We start from the raw sequence: 23,164 nt of genomic DNA, 5'->3' as shown, positions 1-23,164 counted from the left end.
GTGTTTCAGAGGTGAATGAGATATGTATGTTGCCCCTAATCCCAGTTCTGCCACCTGTTTGTTTTTTGGTAATAATAATAATGATGGCATTTGTTAAGCACTTACTATGTGCAAAGCACTGTTCTAAGCACTGGGGGGATACAAGGTGACCAGGTTGTCCCACATGGGGCTCACAGTCTTAATCCCTATTTTACAGTTGAGGTAACTGAGGCCCAGAGAAGTCAAATGACTTGCCCAAAATCACACAGCTGACAAGTGGCGGAGCTGGGATTAGAACCCATGACCTCTGACTCCCAAGCCCGGGCTCTTTCCACTGAGCCACGCTGCTTCCCCATAGTTAAAAGCTTACTGTGTGCCATGCACTGTACTAAACGCTGAGGTAGATACATGACAATCAGGTTGGACACAGTCCCTGTCCCACATGAGGCGCACAAGTCTTCATCTCCCCTTTACAGATGAGGTTGCTAGGACCAAGGGAAGTGTAGTGACTTGCCCAAGGTCACACGGCGGTCAGTCATATTTATTGAGCGCTCACCATGAGTGGATCACAGCACTAAGTGCTTGGGAGATTATAGAATTAGCAGACATGTCCCTTCTTAAGCACTTACAATGTGTCAAACACTGCTCTAAGCTTTGGAAGTGAAACAAGTCAAGTAGGGCACATGCGGTTCCTGTCCCGCATGAGGCTCATAGTTTTATTGAATTCCCATTTTCCAGTTAAGGAAACTGAGGCCCACTTGTCAGCTGGGTGGCTTTGGCAAGTCACTTAATTTCTCCATCTCTCAGTTCCATCATCTGTAAAGTGGGAATTCAGTACATGTTCTCTCTCCTACTCTGTAAGCCCCAGGTGGGACCTGATTCATTCAATAGTATTTATTGAGCATTTACTAGGTGCAGAGCACTGTACTGAGCGCTTGGAATGTACGATTCGGCAAGAGATAGAGACAATCCCTGCCCAATAACGGGCTCACAGTCTAAACGATGATCCTGGATGATCCTAGTGTACTCGGAGAAGCAGCATGGTCTAGTAAGAGAGCACAGGCCTAGGAGTCAGAAGCACCTGAGTTCTAATTCTGGCTCCACCATTTGTTATTGTATGACCTTGGGCAAATCATTTACCATCTCTGGGCCTCAGTTAGCTCATTTTTAAATTGGGGTTTAAAACTATGAGCCCCAAGTGAGATGTAGACTGTCTCCATTCTGATTAGCTTATATCTACCCCAGGCGTTAGTACAATGTCTGACATACAGAGCTTAAATATTTAAAAATAGGTGAGAAATGCCCTCCGTGATCATTTGAACATGGTTTAAAGATCATCAATTTTTGCTTTCCATTTAGGGAGCTAATTAGACTGGATCCTGATCAGGGAAGCAGTATGGCCTAGTGGAAAGAACACAGGCCCGGGAGTCAGAGAATCTGAGTTCTAATCCCGGCTCAGCTACTTGTCTTGCTTTGTGACCTTGGGCAAGTCACTTAATTTCTCAGTGCCTTGGTTACCTAATCTGTAAAATGGGGATTAAAACTGTAAGCCCCATCTGGGACATGGACTGTGTGCAATCTGATCACGTTGTTCTACCTCAGTGCTTACTAAAGTACCTGGCATATTATAAGTGCTTAACAAGTACCATAAAAAAAAATTGAGACTTCGAAGGAAATTTCTAAGGAGCAGTTAAAAAACAAAACAAAATGGGAGAAGCTGTTCCAGATACAGTAAATATTTGGTGGTGATGAACTTTCCTTCTTGTTAAAAAGTCAGTTATCAAGATTAACCAAACAGAGTGAATTTTGTTTTCTTTTCCCGAGACCCCTATATAAGTGCCTAGCACATGGTAAGTGCTTAAGAAATAAGTGCTTTTGCTTCTACGTTTCACTTCCTGGCACATCCCTTCCCTCATGCACATTGTATTGCATTTTCTAACTGAAAGAAAAAGGAGCTTCGCCAATAGGCATCTGAGCTTTAAAGAAATCCGTGTTTCTCAAGTCCCAATCTCTATTCTAAATTGATCTTTATGTGAAATCAAATTTCTGAAATTGTTGTTGATGTGATAGGCAGTGATATGATTGATGCAGGGTAAAGTCATGCTAATAGGACTTTAGTTAAACAATAGGTGGTATTTATTGAATGCTGACTGTGCAGTGCGCTGAACTAAATGCTTGGGAGAGTACAACAGAACAATGTAACAGGCACATTGCCTGCCCATAGCAAGCTTGCAGTCTGCAAGGGAAGATAGACATTAAGATAAATACATTTATATTTGAAATGGAAGTTGAAATGGAAATTGATACAGTTTAACACCTAAACCTAATTTACCAATGTGTTTCCCTCCTTTTTTTTCCAAGGGCATTACTGTAGCTCCAGTGGGAGATGATATGCTGATGTGGAGAGCTGAAATCCAAGGTCTAAAAGATTCTCTCTGGGAAGGTTTGTAGTTTCTAACTGAACTCTGCCTCTGCAGAGGGCTCGACTAGACCATAGTAGAGCTGTGGAAAGATGCTTCAACTCTGTTCCGCCCCTCGCACTCCTGGATGGAGCTGTGGCCTTCGATACGACAGTTAAAACTGCCTAGAGAACTCTTACGGAGGAAGACTTTAGACTGTAGCCTTGTTGTGGGCAGGGAAAGCATCTGTTTATTGTTATGGTCTCCCAAGCTCTTAATATGGTGCTCTGCACACAGTAAGCACTCAATAAATACGTATGAATGAATGGAAATGGACTGTATTTCCCTCAAGATTGTAATCCTTTAGAGTGGGGAATCGTGCCGACCGATTCTACTCTGCCTAGGGTGTAGTACAGTGCTCAGTATCTAGGTGCTCAATAATTACCATTGTTTGGTGCAGTGTGACACTTCCTTGTAGTTATAGAGATAGTGTTTATTGAGCACCCCCTGGGAGGGTGATGCACCACATTCAGTCATATTTATTGAGCATTTACTGTGTTCAGAGCATTGTACTAAGCACTTGGGAGAGAACACCATAACAATGTAACAGACACGTTCCCTGCCCACACTATAGTAAGGGCTTGGGAAGGCTGTCATAGCTGTAAATCGACCAGCTGTCCCACCTACCTAAAAGATACTCATCTCTGTTGAACCAGCCAAGATTTAGGATTCCCCTCCCCCAAATTTCAAACCCCATGCCCCCTATTCTCCATTCTGGGAGTTACAGTTCACTATCGTAGTCCTATTGTCCCAGAAACGGGACCAGAGAATGAGGTGCGGAGCCTCCTTACATGCAAAATGGTAAGGGGCAGCCGCTGCTCCTTCAGCACTTTTAAGTGAGGAAGTTGGTTCGCTCTCCAGGCGGTGGCTGTACAGTTATAGCCATTAGTCATAAAACAGAGCAGTCCTCATTTAAGGGGCCTATGATCAAAGCCAGAGCAATCCAGCAGTCAAATTCTTTTATTGAGCACTTACTGTGTGCAGAGCACTGCCTTAAACGCTTGGGAGAGGACAATATAACAGAGTTGGTAGCTTCATTCCCTACCTACAATAAACTTGTAGTCTGGAGGGATGGAATGGAAGAAAGCAATGGAAGCCGGATGGGATGATTTAGATGGGGAGTAGGCGTTGACTGATGGGAGGGGACTTGTGTTGGGAAGAGGGAACTGAATCGTATCCTCTCCCGCTCTGTCTTGGGGTTTCCTTGCTTGCCCTTCAACCCTTCAAAGTCTTGTGCAAAACACTTCTTGCACTTCCATTCTCGAGCTGAGCTGCCTCCAGAGAATATCCACCAAGGGAAGGAAAACCCACTGCTCCCTGCAGTTTGGGGCAGCTTTTGAGATTGTCAAGGGAATGTTAATTTAACATGGGTGTGTTAATTTTCTTCTGCAAGAAGAAACCTCACCTCACTATTCCATCTGTGTAACTCACATCTTATACAATTTTAGAGGTTTGCAAATAGATGCCTTTTTTTTTCCCCCCTCAGGAGATGCACAAATAAATTGCTTTCCATTTGTAAGTGATTCTGTGTTTAGGTTTTGTGCATATGCCACATCTTAATCCCATTATTTAAAAAAAATCTAACAACATCAGTAAACCAAATCTGTTGTGGGGGTGATACAAATTTGATCTGTGGTTCCATCCACTGCATTAAATCAGAGAAGAAGACATCAAAGTTTGTTGTTATATGTGCAAATGTAACCCTGCTATTATCTGCTCTCTGAATCGTTGCAGTTTTACATGATATTCCATAAATAGAACAGCCAAAGCAACTGTCCATTATAAGATTTTACGGGAAAGACAATCCGTATTGATATTGAATCAAATTTATTTAGCGCAAGTGGGTTTTTTTTTCTTTCAAATAGGAGCATTTCTCCAGCTGTCGATAAAGTTTCCCGAGGAGTATAATCAGGTTCCTCCAAATGTGACATTCAATACAATTCCATTCCATCCAAATGGTAAGAACTCTAGGTAATAATATAATAACAATAGTAATAATAATGTTGGTATTTGTTAAGCTCTTACTATGTGCAAAGCACTGTTCTTAAGCGCTGGGGTAGATATAGGGTAATCAGGTTGTCCCACGTGAGGCTCACAGTTAATCCCCATTTTACAGATGAGGTAACTGAGGCACAGAGAAGTGAAGTGACTTGCCCACAGTCACACAGCTGACAAGTGGCAGAGCCGGGAGTCGAACTCATGACCTGTGACTGCGAAGCCCAGGCTCTTTTCCACTGAGCCACGCTACTTCCCCAGTGATTAGTAATGATAATCATGGAAAGTACTACTCCTTAGAGTAGATACAGGGTAATTAATCGGTGGTATTAATTGAGTGCTTACTGTGTGCAGAGCACTATACTAAGCACTTGATAATAAAGGTGTTTATTCAGCATTTACTATGTGCCAAGCACTGTGCTAAGCTCTGTGGTCGATAGAAGCTAATCGAAACAGACACAGTCCATGTCCCTCATGGGGCTCACTATCCAAAAGGTGGACAGGCCAGTAATCCCCATCCAGTGTAGTTAAGTGACTTGCATCAGGTCACAAAGTAGATTAGTGGCAAAGCTGGGATTTGAACCTGGGTTTCCTGGTCCCAGATCCCTTTGCTCTTTACCTCTAGGCCATGAATTCGTTAAAGTAATTGTGGACCCACATTTAGAATCATCTGAATATCATTACTTGCCTCAAATGCTGTATGGTAACATTCCCGTTACTTCAAATATATTTAACAGTGGATATGCATTCCGGTCGACCTTGCATAGATTTTCTAGACAACTCTGAAGAATGGGATGAAAGATATTCGTTGAGTAGTATTCTACTTGCTATCCAGGTAGGAACTCAATAACTTAAATTCTCCCTATGATACTTCTTTTTCATTTTCTGTAGTCATTGAAAACCAAAAATCAGAATGTATCGTAAACATGACCTGTGATTTCCCCCCATTGTGGTAGAATGGTCAAATTGTACCTTGATCAGAGACACTTATGACACTCCGTTGATTGATTTTTTAAAAAATGAACGTGTTTTAAAACTTTCCTGCAGACCAGTGGTAACATTCCAATTATGGTCATTAGGAATCCTCTAGTCTTTTGTGGCCCAACCCTGCCCCTGTGATCCTCTCTCAGAATGCACACTTGCACTCGTCAACCAATCAATGGTATTTATTGAGCGCTTGCTGTTTGCGGAGCACTTCACTAAGTGCTTGGGAGAGTGTAATATATAAGCGTTGGTGGACACGTTCCCTGCCCACAAGGAGTTTACATTCTAGAGGGAGAGACGGACATTAAAATCAATTACGTACACGTGTAGAAGTGCGTGGGCAATATGTGTGAACAGTGGAACCCACTCTTCTGGGACGGTCCCCTTCTGCTCCTTCACCACCTCAAGGTTTCCCGCTTTAGCAAGACCAGGGCCGCTTCCCCGGGGAACGTCCGGAGACAACCTAAGAGACCCTGCTTCACCGTCCACCCTGCGGCAGTGGCAGCAGAATCCAAGCCACGACTGGGCATCCCCCGAGGTTGGCGGTGACCACATGAGGCCCCGCTCTTGCAGGCCCAGATCACCACTAAGAATTGAAGGAATGCATAGTTCTAGAAATGAAGTCCACATCCCTCAGCGTTCCTTGGACCACATATCCCAGTAATCATTCCCGTCCTCCAGCTCTATCTGCCTCGGTACCTGTGCAGATTCTGGAACACCCTAATGGAACCCGTTCCTTGGATCTCCATTTAGGCCACCAGGGCACCTCTCCACAATCCACTCAGCACCCACACCATCCAAAGCTCCTCTCTCCCCGCCCCCCACCTCTTTATTGTCTTCTTCTCTTCCCCTTCCCCGATCCCTCTTCACGCTCATAATAATGATGGTATATGTTAAGCACTTACTATATGCCAAGCACTGTTCTAGGAGCTAGGGTAGATACAAGGTAATCAGCTTGTCCCACGTGGGGCTCACAGTCTCAACCCCCATTTTACAGATGAGGTAACTGAGACACAGAGAAGTGAAACAACTTGCCCAAAGTCACACAGCTGTCAAGTGGTGGAGCCGGGATTAGAACCCACGACCTCTGGCTCCCAAGCCTGTGCTCTTCCCACTAAGCCGTGCTACCTGTCTCCCCCTCTAGACTGTTAGCTTGTTGTAGGCAGGGAATGTGTTAGTTTATTGCTATATTGTATTCTCCCAAGCGCTTAGTACAGTGTTCTGCGCACAGTAAGTGCCCAGTATATATGATTGAATGAATACCTCCACCTTCTGGTCCTCCTTTTGCATTCCAACTTGACAGAGCTATTAATGTGGCAATTTATTCTCTTTCCACGTTGATCGTTAGCTGACATCTGATTATGTCAGAGAAGGTGATCTGTCGAAGAACAATTAACAAGCCTAACTCTTATTTTTAGGAACATGTGACTTTTCTTATCAAGTTTCTTGATTATATATTTTTATCACTAAATAGGTAATGTGTGTGCATCTTAAGCAAATGAATAAACAAACTATAAACTTTACCAGATGGGCCTCTTGCTTGCAAATTGGCTCCCTTCTATGAGACAAATTCCAAAAACTTGCTCTGTGGAAAATTTGTTTCATGTGTTTCCCACCCACTTTGAAAGATACACTCCAATTCAGTCTGAATCTGTATTTATTGAAATAATTATAGTATACTAATTGGAAATCTACCTGAATGTGGTCATTTTGCTCTATATAGGCATACCGATAATAACTCAAAACTTGCCGAACCCTACCTCATATGTATGGCTTTCGGGATGCTAAATGTGGATTTTAATTAGAGAAATATTGCTGCCATTTATATTCTGTCCAAGACAGGTCTTTCATTAACTTATTTTTTTCTGTCTCTAAACTAGAGGTAATTCATCAGCTACTTTTATAACTCTGCATTTGAAATGTTTCATTTGCAAATTTAAATGTGGAGGCAGCTATGAATTATAGGATAAATATTTATGTTTTTGTCTGTGACATCCCCAAGAAAATACAGCATTCTGCTAAAGTTCCAAACTAAATGTGGAGAAAATTAGAGCTGTTTACTTTTTTTCCCCTACAAATACAGCCTTAAATTTAAAGAATAGTGACTTAACCTTAAAATTGTTTTAGTCTTTATACTGGATTGACGGTTTGAATTGGGATTTATCCCAATGAGACCGAAACACTTCTCACCCTGAACCTCAGTGTCGGTTTGCCATGGCTCTTTTTGCAGGCTTTGCTTTCTAATCCTGTATTAGAAAATGCGGTGAATGTGGAAGCGGCTGAAATGATGAGGAAGAATATGTCTTCGTACCGGCAGATGGTGATGGATTGCGTTAGGGCAAGCCACAATCTAGAAGGTAGGCCAAACCTTGGCTAAATTGTCATGTTCGAGAAGCAGCATGGTCTAGTGGATAGAGCATGGGCCTAGGAGTCTAGTCCCAGCTTTGCCACATGTCTGTTGTGTGACCTTGGACAAGTCACTTCACCTCTCTGTGTTAGTTCCCTCATCTATATAACGGGGATTCAGACTTTGAGTCCCATATGGGACATGGACTGTGTAGCCTGATTATCTTGTATCTACCCCAGTGCTTAGTACAGTACCAGGCACTTAGTAAGCATTTAACAAATACCATAAAAAAAAATTGGAAACAAAATTGCCTTATCCCATTTAGTACTCTTCATTGGTTGCGTGGAAATAATGTTAAAAGAGTGATAAAAAAAGGAGTTTCCCATAGATGATAATTAGAGTTTGGGAATGTATAATCTCTACTCTAGACTTTAAGCTCATTGTGAGCAAGGTATTTGTCTGCCAACTCTACTAATGATAGTAATAATAATAATGGTATTTAAGTGCTCACTATGTGCCAGGTACCATACTAAGCGCTGGGGAAGATACATGCAAATAGTGTTGGCCACAGTCACTGTCCCACGTAGGGTTCACAGAATTAATCCCCATTTTACAGATGATATGACTGAGGCAGCAGGAAGTGAAGTGATTTGCCCAAGGTATGACAGCAGACAAGTGGGGAAGCCAGGATTAGAACCAGGGCCTTCTGATTTACAGGCCCAGCTCTATCCACTAGGCCAGTACTTTCACATCCAGAAATAGAGTAGTTGGCAGGGGGTTAAAGGGGGTTGAATGGGGGTATGGTAATACTTTTGACCACATGAGCATCGATTAGTCCTTCAACGAGCCCCTCGATGTCTCAGGTGGCAATTTCTTGGGAGGGAAATATACTGGGCAAACCAGTACTGCCAGCTTCCCGCTGGGTCTGATCATGAGCAAGCTGAAAAAAAATTCATAAAATCCCTGAAATTCTTGGGTGAAGGTACAAGGGGAGATGAAAGTAGAAGAAAATCATAGTTTTAAAATGGCAGGTGATCCCAATAACTTAATTTTCCTCTTAATCCAAAATCTCCTATAGCTTTTGTTGAATTAAGAGGATCATCCTAATAAGCTTCAAAAGACTTGCCCGAGTAAACCATAATTATGATTGCTTTGCTGACAGATGCCTCATAGTCAAGGATTGGAGAGGTATTACGGAAACATTAAGGAGATTATAAAAATTAATAGCATTACATTCTGTGGAAATCCCAATATCTATACTCATGCAACTCGTTCTCTTTGTGGTTGGGAAAATACTGTTTTAGTTAGATAATTCTTCTTCATTGTGCTTGGACAAATCCTTAGAGCAGCAAAAATAACTGGACAAGAGAATCAGGTCTGATGCAGTCTCTGTCCCGTATGGGGCTCATATCCTAATGAGAGGGGAAACCGGTATTTAGCCCCCATTTTACAGCTGTGTAACCTGAGGCCCAAAGAAGTGGTTTAAACTGTAAGCTCCTCCTCTAGAAGATAAGCTCTTTGTGGGCAGGAACTGTGTCTACCAACTGTTATATTGTACTTTCCCAAGTGCTTAGTACAGTGCTGTGCCCACAGTAAACGGTCAATAAGGTCATTCATTCAATTGTATTTATTGAGCACTTACTGCATGCAGCACTCTGTACTAGGCACTTGGGAGAGTACAATATAACAGTCAACAGACACATATAATCGATTGATTGACACTAATATTGTCAGGGATTCAAATGGGTAGTAACTCAGGATGCCTAAGATCTATTTTTTTTATTTTTAAGGTCTGGCAAAGAAGTGTTTTGTTCCCGTTCTGCTTTCCCGAGCACTTAGCATTGCAATCAGTGTGAACTCAAAAAATTTCATTACTACTTCTGTAGCACAAGAACAATTTGGGGGCATATCAGTGTAGAAATAATAATGATGGTATTTAAGTGCTTACTATGTGCGAAGCACTGTTCTAGCACTAGTGAGCATTATCAGCCCCACACTGCTGTTCTAGATACACTCACACCCGTAGGTGAACTTCCTCATCAATAGCGACACTCTGATGGACAACTACATAAATCCCAGAAAGATGTTACCGGCACCATCACTGTCATTATCAGTGCTATTTATTGAGCTTTCCTACCGTGTGCAGAACACTGTTCTAAACTCTCGGTAAAGCGTTTAGTACCCGGGCTGCAGGAGCTGAGGGAGCGGATTGTGCCAGTGCTCAGGGCTGGGAATTGAGGGGGTCCAGAGCAACAGAGCCAGGGAAACAACCCTATTTATTTTGTTCATTACCCTATTTATTTTGTTAATGAAATGTACATCGCCTTGATTCTATTTATTTGCTATTGTTTTAATGAGATGTTCATCCCCTTGATTATATTTATTGCTATTGTTCTTGTCTGTCCATCTCCCCCGATTAGCCCGTAAGCCCGTCAAAGGGCAGGGGTTGTCTCTCTCTGTTACCGATTTGTCCATTCCAAGTGCTTAGTACAGTGCTCTGCACATAGTAAGCGCTCAATAAATACTATTGAATGAATGAAGTTGGGATTGGTGGAAATGGCAGAGGGGAGCATTTTGGGCAGGGAACCTATCTACCATCTCTGTTGAATTTCTCTAGACTGTAAGCTCATTGTAAGCGGGAAATGTATCCCTCAAGCACTCAATAGAGTGCTCTGCAGAAAATAAGTGCTAGAAGCAGCATGGTGGAGTGGATAGAGCACGGGCCTGGGAGTCAGGAGGACATAGGTTCTAATCCTGACTCTACCTTGGGCAAGTCACTTCACTTCTCAGTTATCTCTTCTGTAAAATAGGGATTGAGACTGAGCCCCACATGGGAAATTGGCTTATATCCACCTGGCACATAGTAAACAATAAATACCACAATTATTATAATTATTGTTACCATTATTATTAGCAATAATAAATAGGATTGATTACTGTACTCCCCCAAGTGCTTAGTACAATGCTCTGCACCCAGTAAGCACTCAAAAGTATAATTGATTGATTCTTGTGCTCTCCCAAGCGCTCAGTGCAGCGCTCGTCACACTGTTAGGGCTAAATAAATATCACTGATGATGATGATGGTGAGTTGAGGATAGGTGCTTTCACATCTAGGAATGGAAGGAGGTGGGCTGGGTGTTGGATGGGGGTGTGCTATTAGTAGTCAAAATGATATTTATTGAGTGTCTGAGAGCAGCGCTCTTTACCCAAGCACTCTGAAGGTTAAGCAAGAAGTGTAAGATGCGTTAACTTCCCACAGGGCGCTTCGTCTGGAAAGCAGCATGGCATAGTGGATAGAGCATGGGCCTGGGAGTCAGAAGGTCATGGGTTCTAATCCCAGCTCCACCACTCGTCTGCTCTGTGACTTGGGGCGAGTCACTTCGCTTCTCTGTGCCTCAGTGACCTCATCTGTCAAATGGGGATTAAGACTGTGAGCCCCACGTGGGAAGGGTCTGTGTCCACCCTGATTTATTTGTATCCACCCCAGCGCTTAGTACAGTGCCTTGCACACAGTAAGTACTTAACAAATGAAATAATTATTGCCATCTAACAGAGAGACCAACTTAAAAATATTAGATATGATAGCCTGGAAGAGGTAGAATGGGTCCAGATCATGGAGGTCATAGTAAGGGTTAAGAACCAAATTCAAGGAAGAAGCGATGAGGCAGAGGTGGCAGGTTAGGGTGGTGGTAAATGAGAGTTGGTGAGGTTAGGGATGAGGCATTCTAATTTAGAAATTAGATGTAGTGGATGTCCCTGCCAATAAGTGGCCAAGGTGGAGCAAGGAATCAGCTAGCATTGAGAAGAGAAAGGGAGTGGGAGGCTGAGCGTCAGAGAGCATCATCTCAAAGGATCAGAATAGGAGAAGGAAAGCTGTAAGCCCTCTACACAGAGGTGTCTGTACAAAACCTCGAAGACTGCCACTCAGTTTTGTCCCCAACACCTGGTTTGCTCTAAGTAGGATCCTGTTAAAATAAGAATGTCATCTGGAAAATTCAGGTGAGAATAAACGATGTTTCGTGCAAACACAATAAAAACAAAAACATGACACAAATACCAATTTTCTTTTGTAGTAACTGAAGGTAAGGAGGTCAGTGTGCCTTCCATAGAATTCTTCTTGCCGCCTGAAGCAACAGCTGAAGACCAAATCAGGTAACAATTCAGTGTTTTATTGGGAGAAATTTTTCTTCAACAAGTATTGTTTTTAACTGGGTTTTCATTTTCTATTAGAGTGGAAAGAGAACATATTTTGAGTTAGACAGAACTCTTTTATGTGCATTTGTACTTTCAAATACTAATCAACCCCATTGATTTAAAAGCAGCATGATGTCAGTATGTTGGGTCAAAATCTCAGAAAGCTACATGTCAGAAATCTGAGAAGCTGTGCGTGTGTGTGTGTGAGAGAGAGAGAGAGAGATGGAGAATGTCTGTAGTTGTAAAAGAGAGAACGTATGTTGAAGAAGCAATAATTTTGATATTTGCTAATAGTACATTTGCAAAGCACTATATTAAGCACTGAGTAGGTATTTAGATTAGCATATTTTGGACAATAATCAGGAGGACTAATTCTCTGGAAAAGACACTAATGCTAGGAAAAATCCAAGGAAAACGTGGAAGTGGCAGACCAGCAGCTAGATGGACAGAGACCAAAGCAACAACAGTAACAGAAGAACCGGTAAAATGGTTACGAATTGTGGTAGGCCAGACACAGTCCCTGTCCCACATGGGACTCACAGTCAAAGGGAGAGAGAGAGAACCGGTATTTACCATTTTTACAGTCAGTTTACAGAAATAGCCTTCTTTAGGGTCATCCTTAAAGCTGTACGCTTGTTGTAGCCAGGGAACTTGTCTAAAAACTCTGTCATTATACTTTCCCAAGGACTTAGTACAGTGCTCTTCACACAGTAAGCATTCAATGAATATAATTGATCGATTGATCAAAGACCTTCTTGCCAAATCCAGTGGCCACTACTCCATCCTAATCCTCCTTAACCTTTCTGTTACCTCGACACCAAATCATCCCCTTCTCCTGGAAACACTATCTAATCGTGACTTCACCGATACTGTCTTCTCCTGGTTCACCTTCTAGCTCTCTGGCCATTCCTTCTCAGTCTTTTGCGGACTTCTCTGCCTCCTACCCTCTAACTGTAGGGGTGTTTCAAGGCTCAGTTCTGGGTCCCCTTCTATTCTCCTTCTCCACCCAACTCCGTTGAAAAGCACTGGGGATGTTTGGGTGCCCCAGGAAATATTCATGAATCACTGAGACAAGAGGTAACAGTGGAAAGACTTGCTCCCCATTAGAAACTCCCCCCTCCCCCCAGTACCACCCTCCTGCAAACATTAGGTTTCAGTGATGTCAAGTTTGGAGAAGGAGGAGCTGCTGTCTCCTTCTCTGTCTCCTTCCCTACTCCGTCACCTGCCGCTCTGCCTTCCCGTAAAACCTGGATCTCCCAGTGGTGTGGAGTCTTCAGCGACGGGAACCCAACTATGAGAATGGCTACCAAGAGGGCAATTTTCACATGATTCCTCCGACATCCCTTTGGGTGTCACTGTCAAAGAGGAATTACTGGCTGGAACACTGGTCTGATCCAGGGTGCCATCTCTTGTGTCTCAAGTACAGTGGAGGTAATTTTCAAAATTGAAAAAAAATAGCGCTAACTTCTACTTCCTTTATTTGAAAAAAAATTTTTCAGTAGTTTGGCCCACGTTCACATTTTATAATATGAGGTTTCGTAGCTTTTAGGTTTCAATTCTTCAGAATTTTAAAAATAAGAAATACTCTGAAGCCAACGAATTGGAAATTTATCAGGACAAGCGTGGGAAGGGAGAGGGTCAAGGGTCGTCTTCGGGAAGACAAAAAAGAATGAAGACTATTGTGCTTTAGGATGATTTTTTTTTCATGAGGCAGTGCACTGACAGTTTCCTTCCTCACAGTCATTGTTGTCTGCTAAATGATCTGTGACAGCAAATTGATCACAAGGCTTTTCATGCAGAAGATATAATGGACTCTTTCATTTTGTTACCTATTTCTCCAAATGCAGAAACATTCTGTCAGTAAATTAACGTCAGCTCAGTATTATGAGCCCCCGTATAAGGTTATGGTAACAACGATAATAATGATGACAAATTTACTCGGACCAATTTTCCAATCCTCTTAAAATCTGTGGAGGCTCATTTTCTCTCTGGTATTTTAGCAGGTTCCCCAACTCTCACCTTTGTCCCCCTTTTCTCTCTTACTCTAACAATGGAAATGAGACATTGCCAAAATTTCAAATTAGACTTTTTCATTTTTAAAGAGGCAAGTTGACAGAGCTCTCTCTCTCTCTCCATAGAATCATTTTCACAAACTGGTGGTACTATGTACTTAGATCTAATTGGCTTGTTTGTTCTAGTTGTAGGCTATTTGGGAGAACAATTCAGTCTAATGTTTTATGTCTCTTCTGTCATTACTTTACCACCAATATTTAACTGTCATGAGAGGGCGTTAATTAACAATTTAATGTCTCCCAAATTGATATTTTTCAGGAAGATTAAAAGAATCTCTTTTGAAGACTACTACAGGACCTGGTCTGGAATAGCCACATCCAGAGCTGCCCTCTGTTTCGGAATCCCACGTAAAGTGATCCGTCTCTATTTTACACATTTGGGGGAATATTTCAAGTTTACTTTCCAGGAATCTCAGTTGTACTCTAAGCTAGGAAGGTACTGTGAGGGATAAGCCGATGAGCCTCACAGCTTCTCACTGCTTGAAGGTCTATGACTGAAAAGAGGAATGGACTTTCTATCACTCTTCTCACCACCTCCAACCCTGTGGAACTTTCCTTTAGGAAGCGGAGGTTACGGGATCCTGTTTTTTTTTTGTTTGTTTGCTTGCTTTGTTTTTTTTAATAATATTTATTAAGTGCTCACTATGGGACGTTACTATGTGATGGGATAGGTACAAGTTCATCAGGTCAGACATATTCCCTATGCCACATGGGGCTAACACTATTAATCCCATTTTACAGATGAGGTAATAATAATAATGATGGCATTTGTTAAGTGCTTACTATGTGCCAAGCACTGTTCTAAGCACTGGAATAATAATAATGATATTTGTTAAGCACTAACTGTGTGCCGGGCGCTGTGGCTTGCCCAATGTCACACAGCAGACGAATGGCCGAGCCAGGATTAGAACCCATGACCTCTGACTCTTAAGGCTGTGCTCTTGCCACTAAGTCATGCTGCTTCACTTATTATTCACTTATCTTGTATCTACCCCAGAGTTTAGGACAGTGCCTGGCACATAGTCCAGTACAAATACCATAAAAAAAAAACTTTGAGGGTCATTATATTCTAATGGGGAGCAGGAAGAAAGATATAAGACACTTAATGATAGCAAAAGTGAAAAAAGATGAATAATTAAATGAAGAAATATACATAGATGGATATAAGCGTAAGAGCTAAGGTTGCTGTTGCAAGGGCATGTCTTGGAGTGGTGGAAACTAATCAGGTCCTGCTTCCTAGAGAAGGTGGAATTTCAGAAGAGCGATTTCAAGGGGAGGGGAGATCCAGGCAAGAAAATGGGTGCAATCAAAGGGTAGGAGGTAGAGAAGTCAAGAGCCTTGCTGTTGTTATAATAAAACATTGCCAAAATAGTCTTTACTAGCAGAGACCTAGTGGTAAGAAAGAGCACTGGAATGGGAATCAGAAGACGTGGGTACTCATGCCCAGCTCTGCCACTGGCCTCCTGTGTGATCCTGGGCAAGTTGCTTCACCTCTCTGACCCTCCGTTTCCTCCTCTCTTTAATGGGGATAAAATATCTGCCCTCGCTCCTTAGGTTGGGAACCGCTCGTGGGTCACAGACTCTGTCCAGTCTGTTTACTGTCCTCTTTGCTTGACTGCACATTTTCAATTTGCGTTTTGTCTAGAAGCTGGTAGGCAAATAGGGAATGGTGTTTTGACCGCACAGGTTTCAGGAGAAACTTGGTGTGCGTGCGTATCGTACTCAAATGGGCGAGTTCTGGGAGGTTATGGGAAAATGCAACCCGAAGTTCTAGAAGAACTTGGTGTATCTTGTATTGGCACAGTGCTTGGCACCTAAGAACTGCTTCATTTTAATGATAATAATGAAAAATGTTGAAAAATCTTTGGGACTTAGAGCAACCAGCAGAGAAAATAGTCAACCAATCAACAAATAAGTATTTGTTTATGCTAAGCACTTGGGAGAGTAGCAGAACAATCAATCCATGCAATCAGTCAATAAAGTCCATATAGAAGAGTTGGTGATTCCTTCCTTCAAGGAATTTCCAGTCGACCTGGGGAGGCAGACACAAAATAATTTACAAAGAGGAAGCTCCTGAAGATAGATATCTGGGAAACGTAAGTGTTCAAAAGTAATTGGTTAAACCAGTAGGTACAAAAGTGCTATGGGTTAGTGGATATGAGAATCCAACAGAAGCATATCCCGAAACGGGAGACTCAGGAAGACTCTCCAGAAAGACTAAAACCGGAAAGGATTTAAAGGAGAAATCCCAGCTGCACTTTTTCCCCCAAAGAGTTTGACTCGACATGAATTTTTTTTTTTTTGGTTTTACATCTGTCACCAACATAGTAAATGTGATTCCTGATTTTGACTAAAAAGAGACTGAAAAATTGGCCAAGAGCACAGCAAAGTCTCTGAGGCTAGGATTAGAATATCCTCTGCCAGATTTCACAATCAGGCTATGTTCTCTACCCCTACGGCGGTACATTACAAAACGTATCCCTTATACTAATAATGAGCATTACTTTTTTATAGCATGTAAATCATCTATGCTTCTCACTATTTTGTTGTTTGATAGGTAAGTTCAAGGGTGTGTTTTGTTTTTATTTGGGAAAATTTCTGCCCCAAAGTTTGGGGGGGGGGAGGATTAGTGGGGGATGGGGAAGAACTTTTTTTTGGACTCTGACCGTCAAAACTAAGAAAGAAAATTACTGTGGACCTTTTCTACCCCTATGTTGTTTTTAGTGAGGTCCCGTTATGTAATTGGTCTCCAGTAAATCAATATTTTAGGAATGTAAATATAATCTTACTGAGATCCTTCTCCACCTTCCTCTTGGCTGTATTTGGAATGTCACCACTTTGGTCCATATAGAATACCTTGAATTTTGGGCAGTGCTTTCAGTTTTTCCCAAAACAGCTTCAGATAAGTTGTCCTCACAACATAGCTGGGAAAGGAACTAAGGCTGTTATCCCCATTTTACAGGAAAACCAGGGCACAGAGAGGTTGGGAGACCCAGCCAAGGTCACACAGCAGGCCAGGACAGGGTTATGACAGGAACCCTGACCTCCAGATTCCTAGGCCCTCGTGTTTTCCTCAGCTCAGGCTGCCTAACCCTATTCAGAGCGCGGTGGAGAAGAGTCCTCCGATTACCTTGCTTTAGATTGTAGAATAAGCTGTCACAGCTTCTAGTCATTTATCCAGGTACAAAAGCCCCCCAAGCCTACACTCCTCTTTGCTCCATAATGGAGTGTTAATTCGCAGCATGGCGTAGTGGATGTCAGAAGGTTATGGGTTCTAATTATGGCTCCACCATTTGTCTGATATGTGTCCTTGGGCAAGTCACTTCACTTCTCTGTGCCTCAGTTACCTCATCCATAACTAATTGATGGGTCCCTTAAAAATTAAACAAAGAAGCAGCACGTGGATAGCACACAGGCCTGGGAGCCAGAAGGACCCGGGTCCTGATCCCGACTCTGCTACTGGTCTGCTGTGTGATCTTGGTCAAGTCACTTCACTTCTCTCTGTCTCAGTTCCCTCATCTATGAAATGGGAATTAAGACTGTGAGCCCCATGTGGGACAGGCACTGTGTCCTACCTGATTATCTTGTATCTACCCCAGTACTTGTATCTACCCCTAGACCAAATACCATTAAAAAAAATAATCGATGGGAGGTATGCTCATCTCTATCACCTTTGAAAGAAATCATCAGCTTGTCTGCATATATCTTGTTTTCTAATTATCCTCTCTAATTACAGTGTTTGAAGAACCTCATTTCATAGGAAAATACCAAAGCTGGAAGCAAAGCAACTTAAAAGCACCTGGATTATGGAATGACAAGTAAGTGTTTTAAATCCTCAATTGGCAAACTAAGTAAGTGTATAGCTTAATGAAAGATGCTACCTTGCTCTGAAGGGCCTTCCTATTCAGGGAAAGAAGAAATTTGTAGGAATGGACCTTCTACATGAAGGTATTGGTTAATCCCCATAAAAAGGCTTTTCAGTTTTGCCAGTGTCTCTCTACATTCAGAATTTTTGACTGAGAGCAAGAAGACAGTGTGTTCAGAAAGTGAGAGAGAGAGATTGGGATAAAAACTGGAAGCGTAAAACCGTGTGGCTGGCTTGCCCTCATTTTTGAGGTGGGTACAGATTTTCCCTTCCATTTTGGCCCTCTGGCCCTAATCTTCTAGAAACCCGTTGGTCGTCTGACGATCCACCAGGCAGCCTGGGCTCCTACGAGCCAAGTGCTGAGAACACACGTGGATTCGTGTCCATGTGCCGGAGGGAATTCACCCCTCTCCTCTACCCCCTGGCCAATCGCTTTGGCTGCCTGAGAGCTAGAGCTCTCAGACCAGAGCTCTGCCTTTTACAAGATGATCTTCCTTTTTGGCCGAGTGGCGGAATGTCCCCAAAACACTGAATCTAACTCTTTCCCGCTCAGCTGCACCTCCTCACACACACTTTCCACAGCGAAGAAGTTGTGTTCATTGAAATTGAGAGAGGGGCAGGATTCCTACAGCTGAGTTTTATTTGGTAATGGGCTCTCAGCTTTTCCCTCATAAACGCAGCAGGGGTCCTTGTCCAGTTCTCAGGCAATTCTATCCAAAAAGGCCTCCTCTTTTCCCAGGATTGCCAGTCCTCACCAAGATAGCCCTCTGTCCCCAAATTCTTTCCAGAAGGTGCACCTTCTCCCAGTACCATCAGTCAGGGAGGTGATACCGCTTGGCCCACTCTTGCCGCTCTTCTTTGAATTTCAAAGGCCAAACATATACACTCGGTCAGTTCTACCATTCTGCCTGTTTTTGCTATGCATCTTGGCTAGAACATGACAGCAGAATTGGGCAAAGTTCTTCCAACAATATACATCTTCCTGGTTATGACACATCATTGTCTCAGAAGAAATAGTTGTGCACATTTGCAGCACGGGGCCCAGGATGACTACTACAGTGTAAGTTTCCTGAAGCCAAGCAGCGATGTGACCTATTCACTCATTCATTCAATAGTATTTATTGAGCACTTACTATGTGCAGAGCACTGTACTAAGTGCTTGGAATGTACAATTCGGCAACATAGAGACAATCCCTGCCCAGTAACGGGCTCATAGTCTAAATGGGGGAGACAGACAGCAAAGCAAAACAGAACAAAAGAAAACAAGACAACATCATCAAGATAAATAAAATCATGAAGATATACACCTCATTAACAAAAAATAGGGTAATAAATAAAACATACAAATAAGCACAGTGCTGAGGGGAGGGGAAGGGGGAAGCGCAGAGGGCGGGGGGAAGGGGAGGGGAGGAGGAGCAGAGGGAAAGGGCGGCTCAGTCTCAGTCAGGGTGGGAAGGCCTCCTGGAGGAGGTGAGCTCTCGGTAGGGTTTTGAAGGGAGTTAGTCCGCCGGATGTGAGGAGGGAGGGCATTCCAGGACAGCGGTAGGACGTGGGCTAGAGGTCAAAGGCAGGATAGGCACGAACCGGGGACGGTGAGGAGGTGAGCGGCAGAGGAGCGCAGTGTGCGGGTAGGGCAGTAGAAAGAGAGAAGGGAGGTGAGGCAGGAGGGGGCAAGGTGATGGAGAGCTTTGAAGCCAAGAGTGAGGAGTTTTTGTTTCGTGAGAAGGTTGATAGGCAACCACCGGAGGTTATTGAGGAGGGGAGTGACATGCCCAGAACGTTTCTGTAGGAAGATGATCTGGCCAGTAGAATGAAGAATACACTGGAGTGGTGAGAGACAGGAGGCAGGGAGATCAGAGAGGAGGCTGACACAATCATCCAGTCGGGATATTATGAGAGCAGCACAGGCCTGGGATTCAGTGGATCTGAGTTCTAATGCCGGCCCTGCCAGTTGCCTCCTGTGTGACTTTGGATAATCTCTTCACTCCTCTGGGCTTCAATTTACTAATCTAAAAAATGGAGATCCAATACCTGTACTCCCAACTACTTAGATTGTGAGCCCCATATGGGATGCAGACTATCTGACCTGATTAACTTCTACCTATTGCTTAGAACAATGCTTGACACATAGTAAGTGTTTAAATACTATCATCATTATAATAATACCTCATTCCCCAATTTAGAAGAACTGATTGTCACTCTTTTTCTAATAGTTGTCATGGTAATAATATAATTTATTGTTTTAAGCACTTGGGCAAGTATATACATTCTAAAGTGGGGAGATGGACATAAACATATTGACAAGTCCTGTGTACTAGGAGCTCCAGTTTCCAGCCAGTTAAGTGGGGTGGGAATTTTCATCTGCCTCCCCCATTAGATTTTAACCCCCCATTTTTTTAATGGTATTTGTTAAGCGCTTACTCTATGTCAAACACTGTTCTCAGCACTGGGATAAGAACAAGTTATTTAGGTTGGACACAGTCTCTGACCCACATAGGGCTCACAGTCTAAGTAGGAGGGAGTACAGGAAGACTAAGTCACAGAAAAGTTACGGGACTTTACCCAAAGTCACCCAGCAAGCGATTTGGAGAGCTGGGATTAGAAGCCAGGTCCTCTGACTCCCAAGCCCATGCTCTTTCCATTAGGCCACCCTGCTTCTCCCTTAAGGGCATGGCATGTGCAGTTGGCTTCTGTTGTACTCTGTTAAGAGCTTAGTACAGTGCTTGCCTATGGGTGGGAATTATGTCTGTTTGTTATTGTACTTTCCCAAGTTCTTGGTACAGTGCTTTGCACACAGTAAGCACTCAGAAAATACAAATGTATGAGTGAATTCAGCAGGTACCCAATCCCTGACTGAATGACCGCACTATGCGGGAGCTACAAATTCTGTGTGCATACCCCACTAGTGGAAGCCACAGAGTAAGTATAGCTGGGTTGAGGCAACCTTGGGATATTCCAGTGTTTCCACCAATTAGCTAGTTCTGCAGTGACCATTTTGTTGTGGCAAATGAGTTGTGTTTGTTGAATATCATCTCAACTGGAGAAGCGGCGAGGCTCAGTGGAAAGAGCAAGGGCTTGGGAGTCAGAGGTCATGGGTTCTAATCCTGGCTCTGCCACTTGGCAGCTGTGTGGCTGTGGGCAAGTCACTTCACTTCTCTGCACCTCAGTTCCCTCATCTGTAAAATGAGGATTAAGACTGTGAGCCCCTCATGGGACAAACTCTTACCTTCTACCTCCCCAGTGCTTAGAACAGTGCTTGGCACATAGTAAGCACTTAATAAATGCCATTATTATTATTATTATCTCTGGGCAGAGCACTGTAGCAGCGTGGCTCAGTGGAAAGAGCATGGGCTTTGGAGTCAGGGCTCATGAGTTCGAATCCCAGCTCTGCCACTTGTCGGCTGTGTGACTGTGGGCAAGTCACTTAACTTCTCTGTGCCTCAGTTCCCTCATCTGTAAAATGGGGATTAAGACTGTGAGCCCCATGTGGGACAACCTGATTCCCCTATGTCTACCCCAGCGCTTAGAACAGTGCTCGGCACATAGTAAGCACTTAACAAATACCAACATTATTACTACTAGAAAGGTAATAGAGTTAATAGACATGATCCCTGCTCCCAAGGATCTAAGAGTCTAATAGCATGGTGTAGCCGATAGAGCACTGGCCTGGGAGTCAGAAGGTCATGGGTTCTAATCCTGACTCTGCCACTTGTCTCTGTGGGACCTTGAGCAAGTCACTTTACTTCTCTGGGCCTCAGTTGCCTCATCTGTAAAGTGGGGATTGAAACTGTGAGCCCACTTGGCTGATGTCCAACCCGATTTGCTCGTATCTACCCCATCGCTTAATACAGTGCCTGGCACAGAATGAGCACTTAACAAACACCATAATTAGTAGTAGAAGTAAAACAGTGCTTGGCACATAGTAAGCACTTAACAAATACCATCATTATTACTAGTAGTAGTAGTGGAGCACATCCAAGTTAATTATCAGTATGATGAAGAAGAAGAACGTAGAGATGTTCACAAAAGAAGTGGAACGGAGAGGTTTCTCTGGTGCTTCGGTAATATGAGAATGCTGATGTGGAAAGTGTGGGAGATATAGAGTTGCGTGATAAGAGATGGATTCCTCAGGAGAGGAGATGTGACTTGCAAAGCATTTTGAAGATGAGGAGCGCAGCCGTCTGCTGGATCTCAAAGAGGGAGGTTAGTTCTAGGCAAAAGGAAGCATCCAAGCAAGAGGTCGGGCAGTGGGATAGATGAGAACGAGGCAACGTGACTAGGTTGGCTTGAGAAGAATGAAGTTTGAGAACTGGGGTGTAGTGGGAGAGGAGCAAATTCATTCAATTGTATTTATTGAGCACTTAGTGTGTATAGGTCACTGTAGTAAGCGCATGGGAGAGTACCATATCACAATAAACAGACACGTTCCTGGCCCACAACGAGCTTACAGTCTAGAGGGGGAGAGAGACATTAAAATAAATAAATGATAGATATGTACATAAGTGGTGGGGGGTGGGGAATGAATAAAGGGAGCAAATCAGAGCGATGCAGAAGGAGTGGGAGAAGAATAAAGGAGGGCTTAAGTCAGGGAAGGCCTCTTGGAGAAGATGTGCCTTCAATAAAGCTTTGAAGGGGGGAGAGTACTTGTCTGTTGGATTTGAGGAGGGAGGGTGCTCCAGGCCAGAAGCAGGACGTGGGTGAGGGGTCGGCGGCGTAATAGACTAGAAAGAAATATAGTGAGAAGGTTGGCATTAGAGGAGCGAAGAGTGGGGGCTGGCTTGTAGTAAGAGAGTAGTGAGGTGAGGTAGGAGGGGGCAAGGTGATTTAGTGATTTAAAGCCAAAGTTGAGGAGTTTTTGTTTGATATACAGGTGGAGGGGGAGAGAGTTGGTTGAGTACCATAAAACCATTGGGTTTGGAAGTTCTGTTTGATGTAGAATGGGATGGGTAACTAACTATTAGAGGTTTTGGAGCTGTGGGGAGCTCAAACGCAGAAAAGTGTTTTAGAAAAATGATCCAGGCAATAAAGCGAAGTAGGGACGTGAGAGGGGAGAGGCCGGAGGCAGGAAGGTCAGCGGGAAGGCGAATGTAGTAGTCAAATTGATGGTTTTTAGACGGTATTTAAGCACTTACTAAGTGCCAAGCACTGTACTAATCACTGGGGTAGATACAAGATAATCAGGTTAGACAGCTCCTGCTCACATGGGGCCTCCCACTCTAAACGGGAGGGAGAACAGATATTGAATCCCCATTTTACAAATCAGGAAATT

The 23,164-nt window shown here is 43.3% G+C and overlaps 1 protein-coding gene across 4 annotated transcripts in view; it reads left to right on the top strand.

The window, feature by feature from the left end:
- UBE2U (ubiquitin conjugating enzyme E2 U) overlaps nucleotides 1-23,164 on the top strand; it is a 38,261-nt gene that overhangs the window by 1,236 nt on the left and 13,861 nt on the right. For all 4 annotated transcript variants that reach the window (XM_029083087.2, XM_029083085.2, XM_029083086.2 and 1 more), the window contains exons 3-9: nucleotides 2,341-2,422; nucleotides 4,304-4,396; nucleotides 5,171-5,268; nucleotides 7,648-7,774; nucleotides 11,838-11,916; nucleotides 14,290-14,378; nucleotides 17,767-17,848. In XM_029083087.2, coding sequence (XP_028938920.1) covers nucleotides 2,341-2,422; nucleotides 4,304-4,396; nucleotides 5,171-5,268; nucleotides 7,648-7,774; nucleotides 11,838-11,916; nucleotides 14,290-14,378; nucleotides 17,767-17,848 — 650 coding nt within the window. The remainder of the gene's footprint in view (nucleotides 1-2,340; nucleotides 2,423-4,303; nucleotides 4,397-5,170; nucleotides 5,269-7,647; nucleotides 7,775-11,837; nucleotides 11,917-14,289; nucleotides 14,379-17,766; nucleotides 17,849-23,164) is intronic.

The sequence above is a fragment of the Ornithorhynchus anatinus genome, chromosome 18 (genome assembly GCF_004115215.2).
Source record: "Ornithorhynchus anatinus isolate Pmale09 chromosome 18, mOrnAna1.pri.v4, whole genome shotgun sequence".
NCBI lineage: Eukaryota > Metazoa > Chordata > Mammalia > Monotremata > Ornithorhynchidae > Ornithorhynchus > Ornithorhynchus anatinus.
Note: the sequence above shows the minus strand (reverse complement) of the source record. Positions and strands in the feature narration are given on the sequence as shown.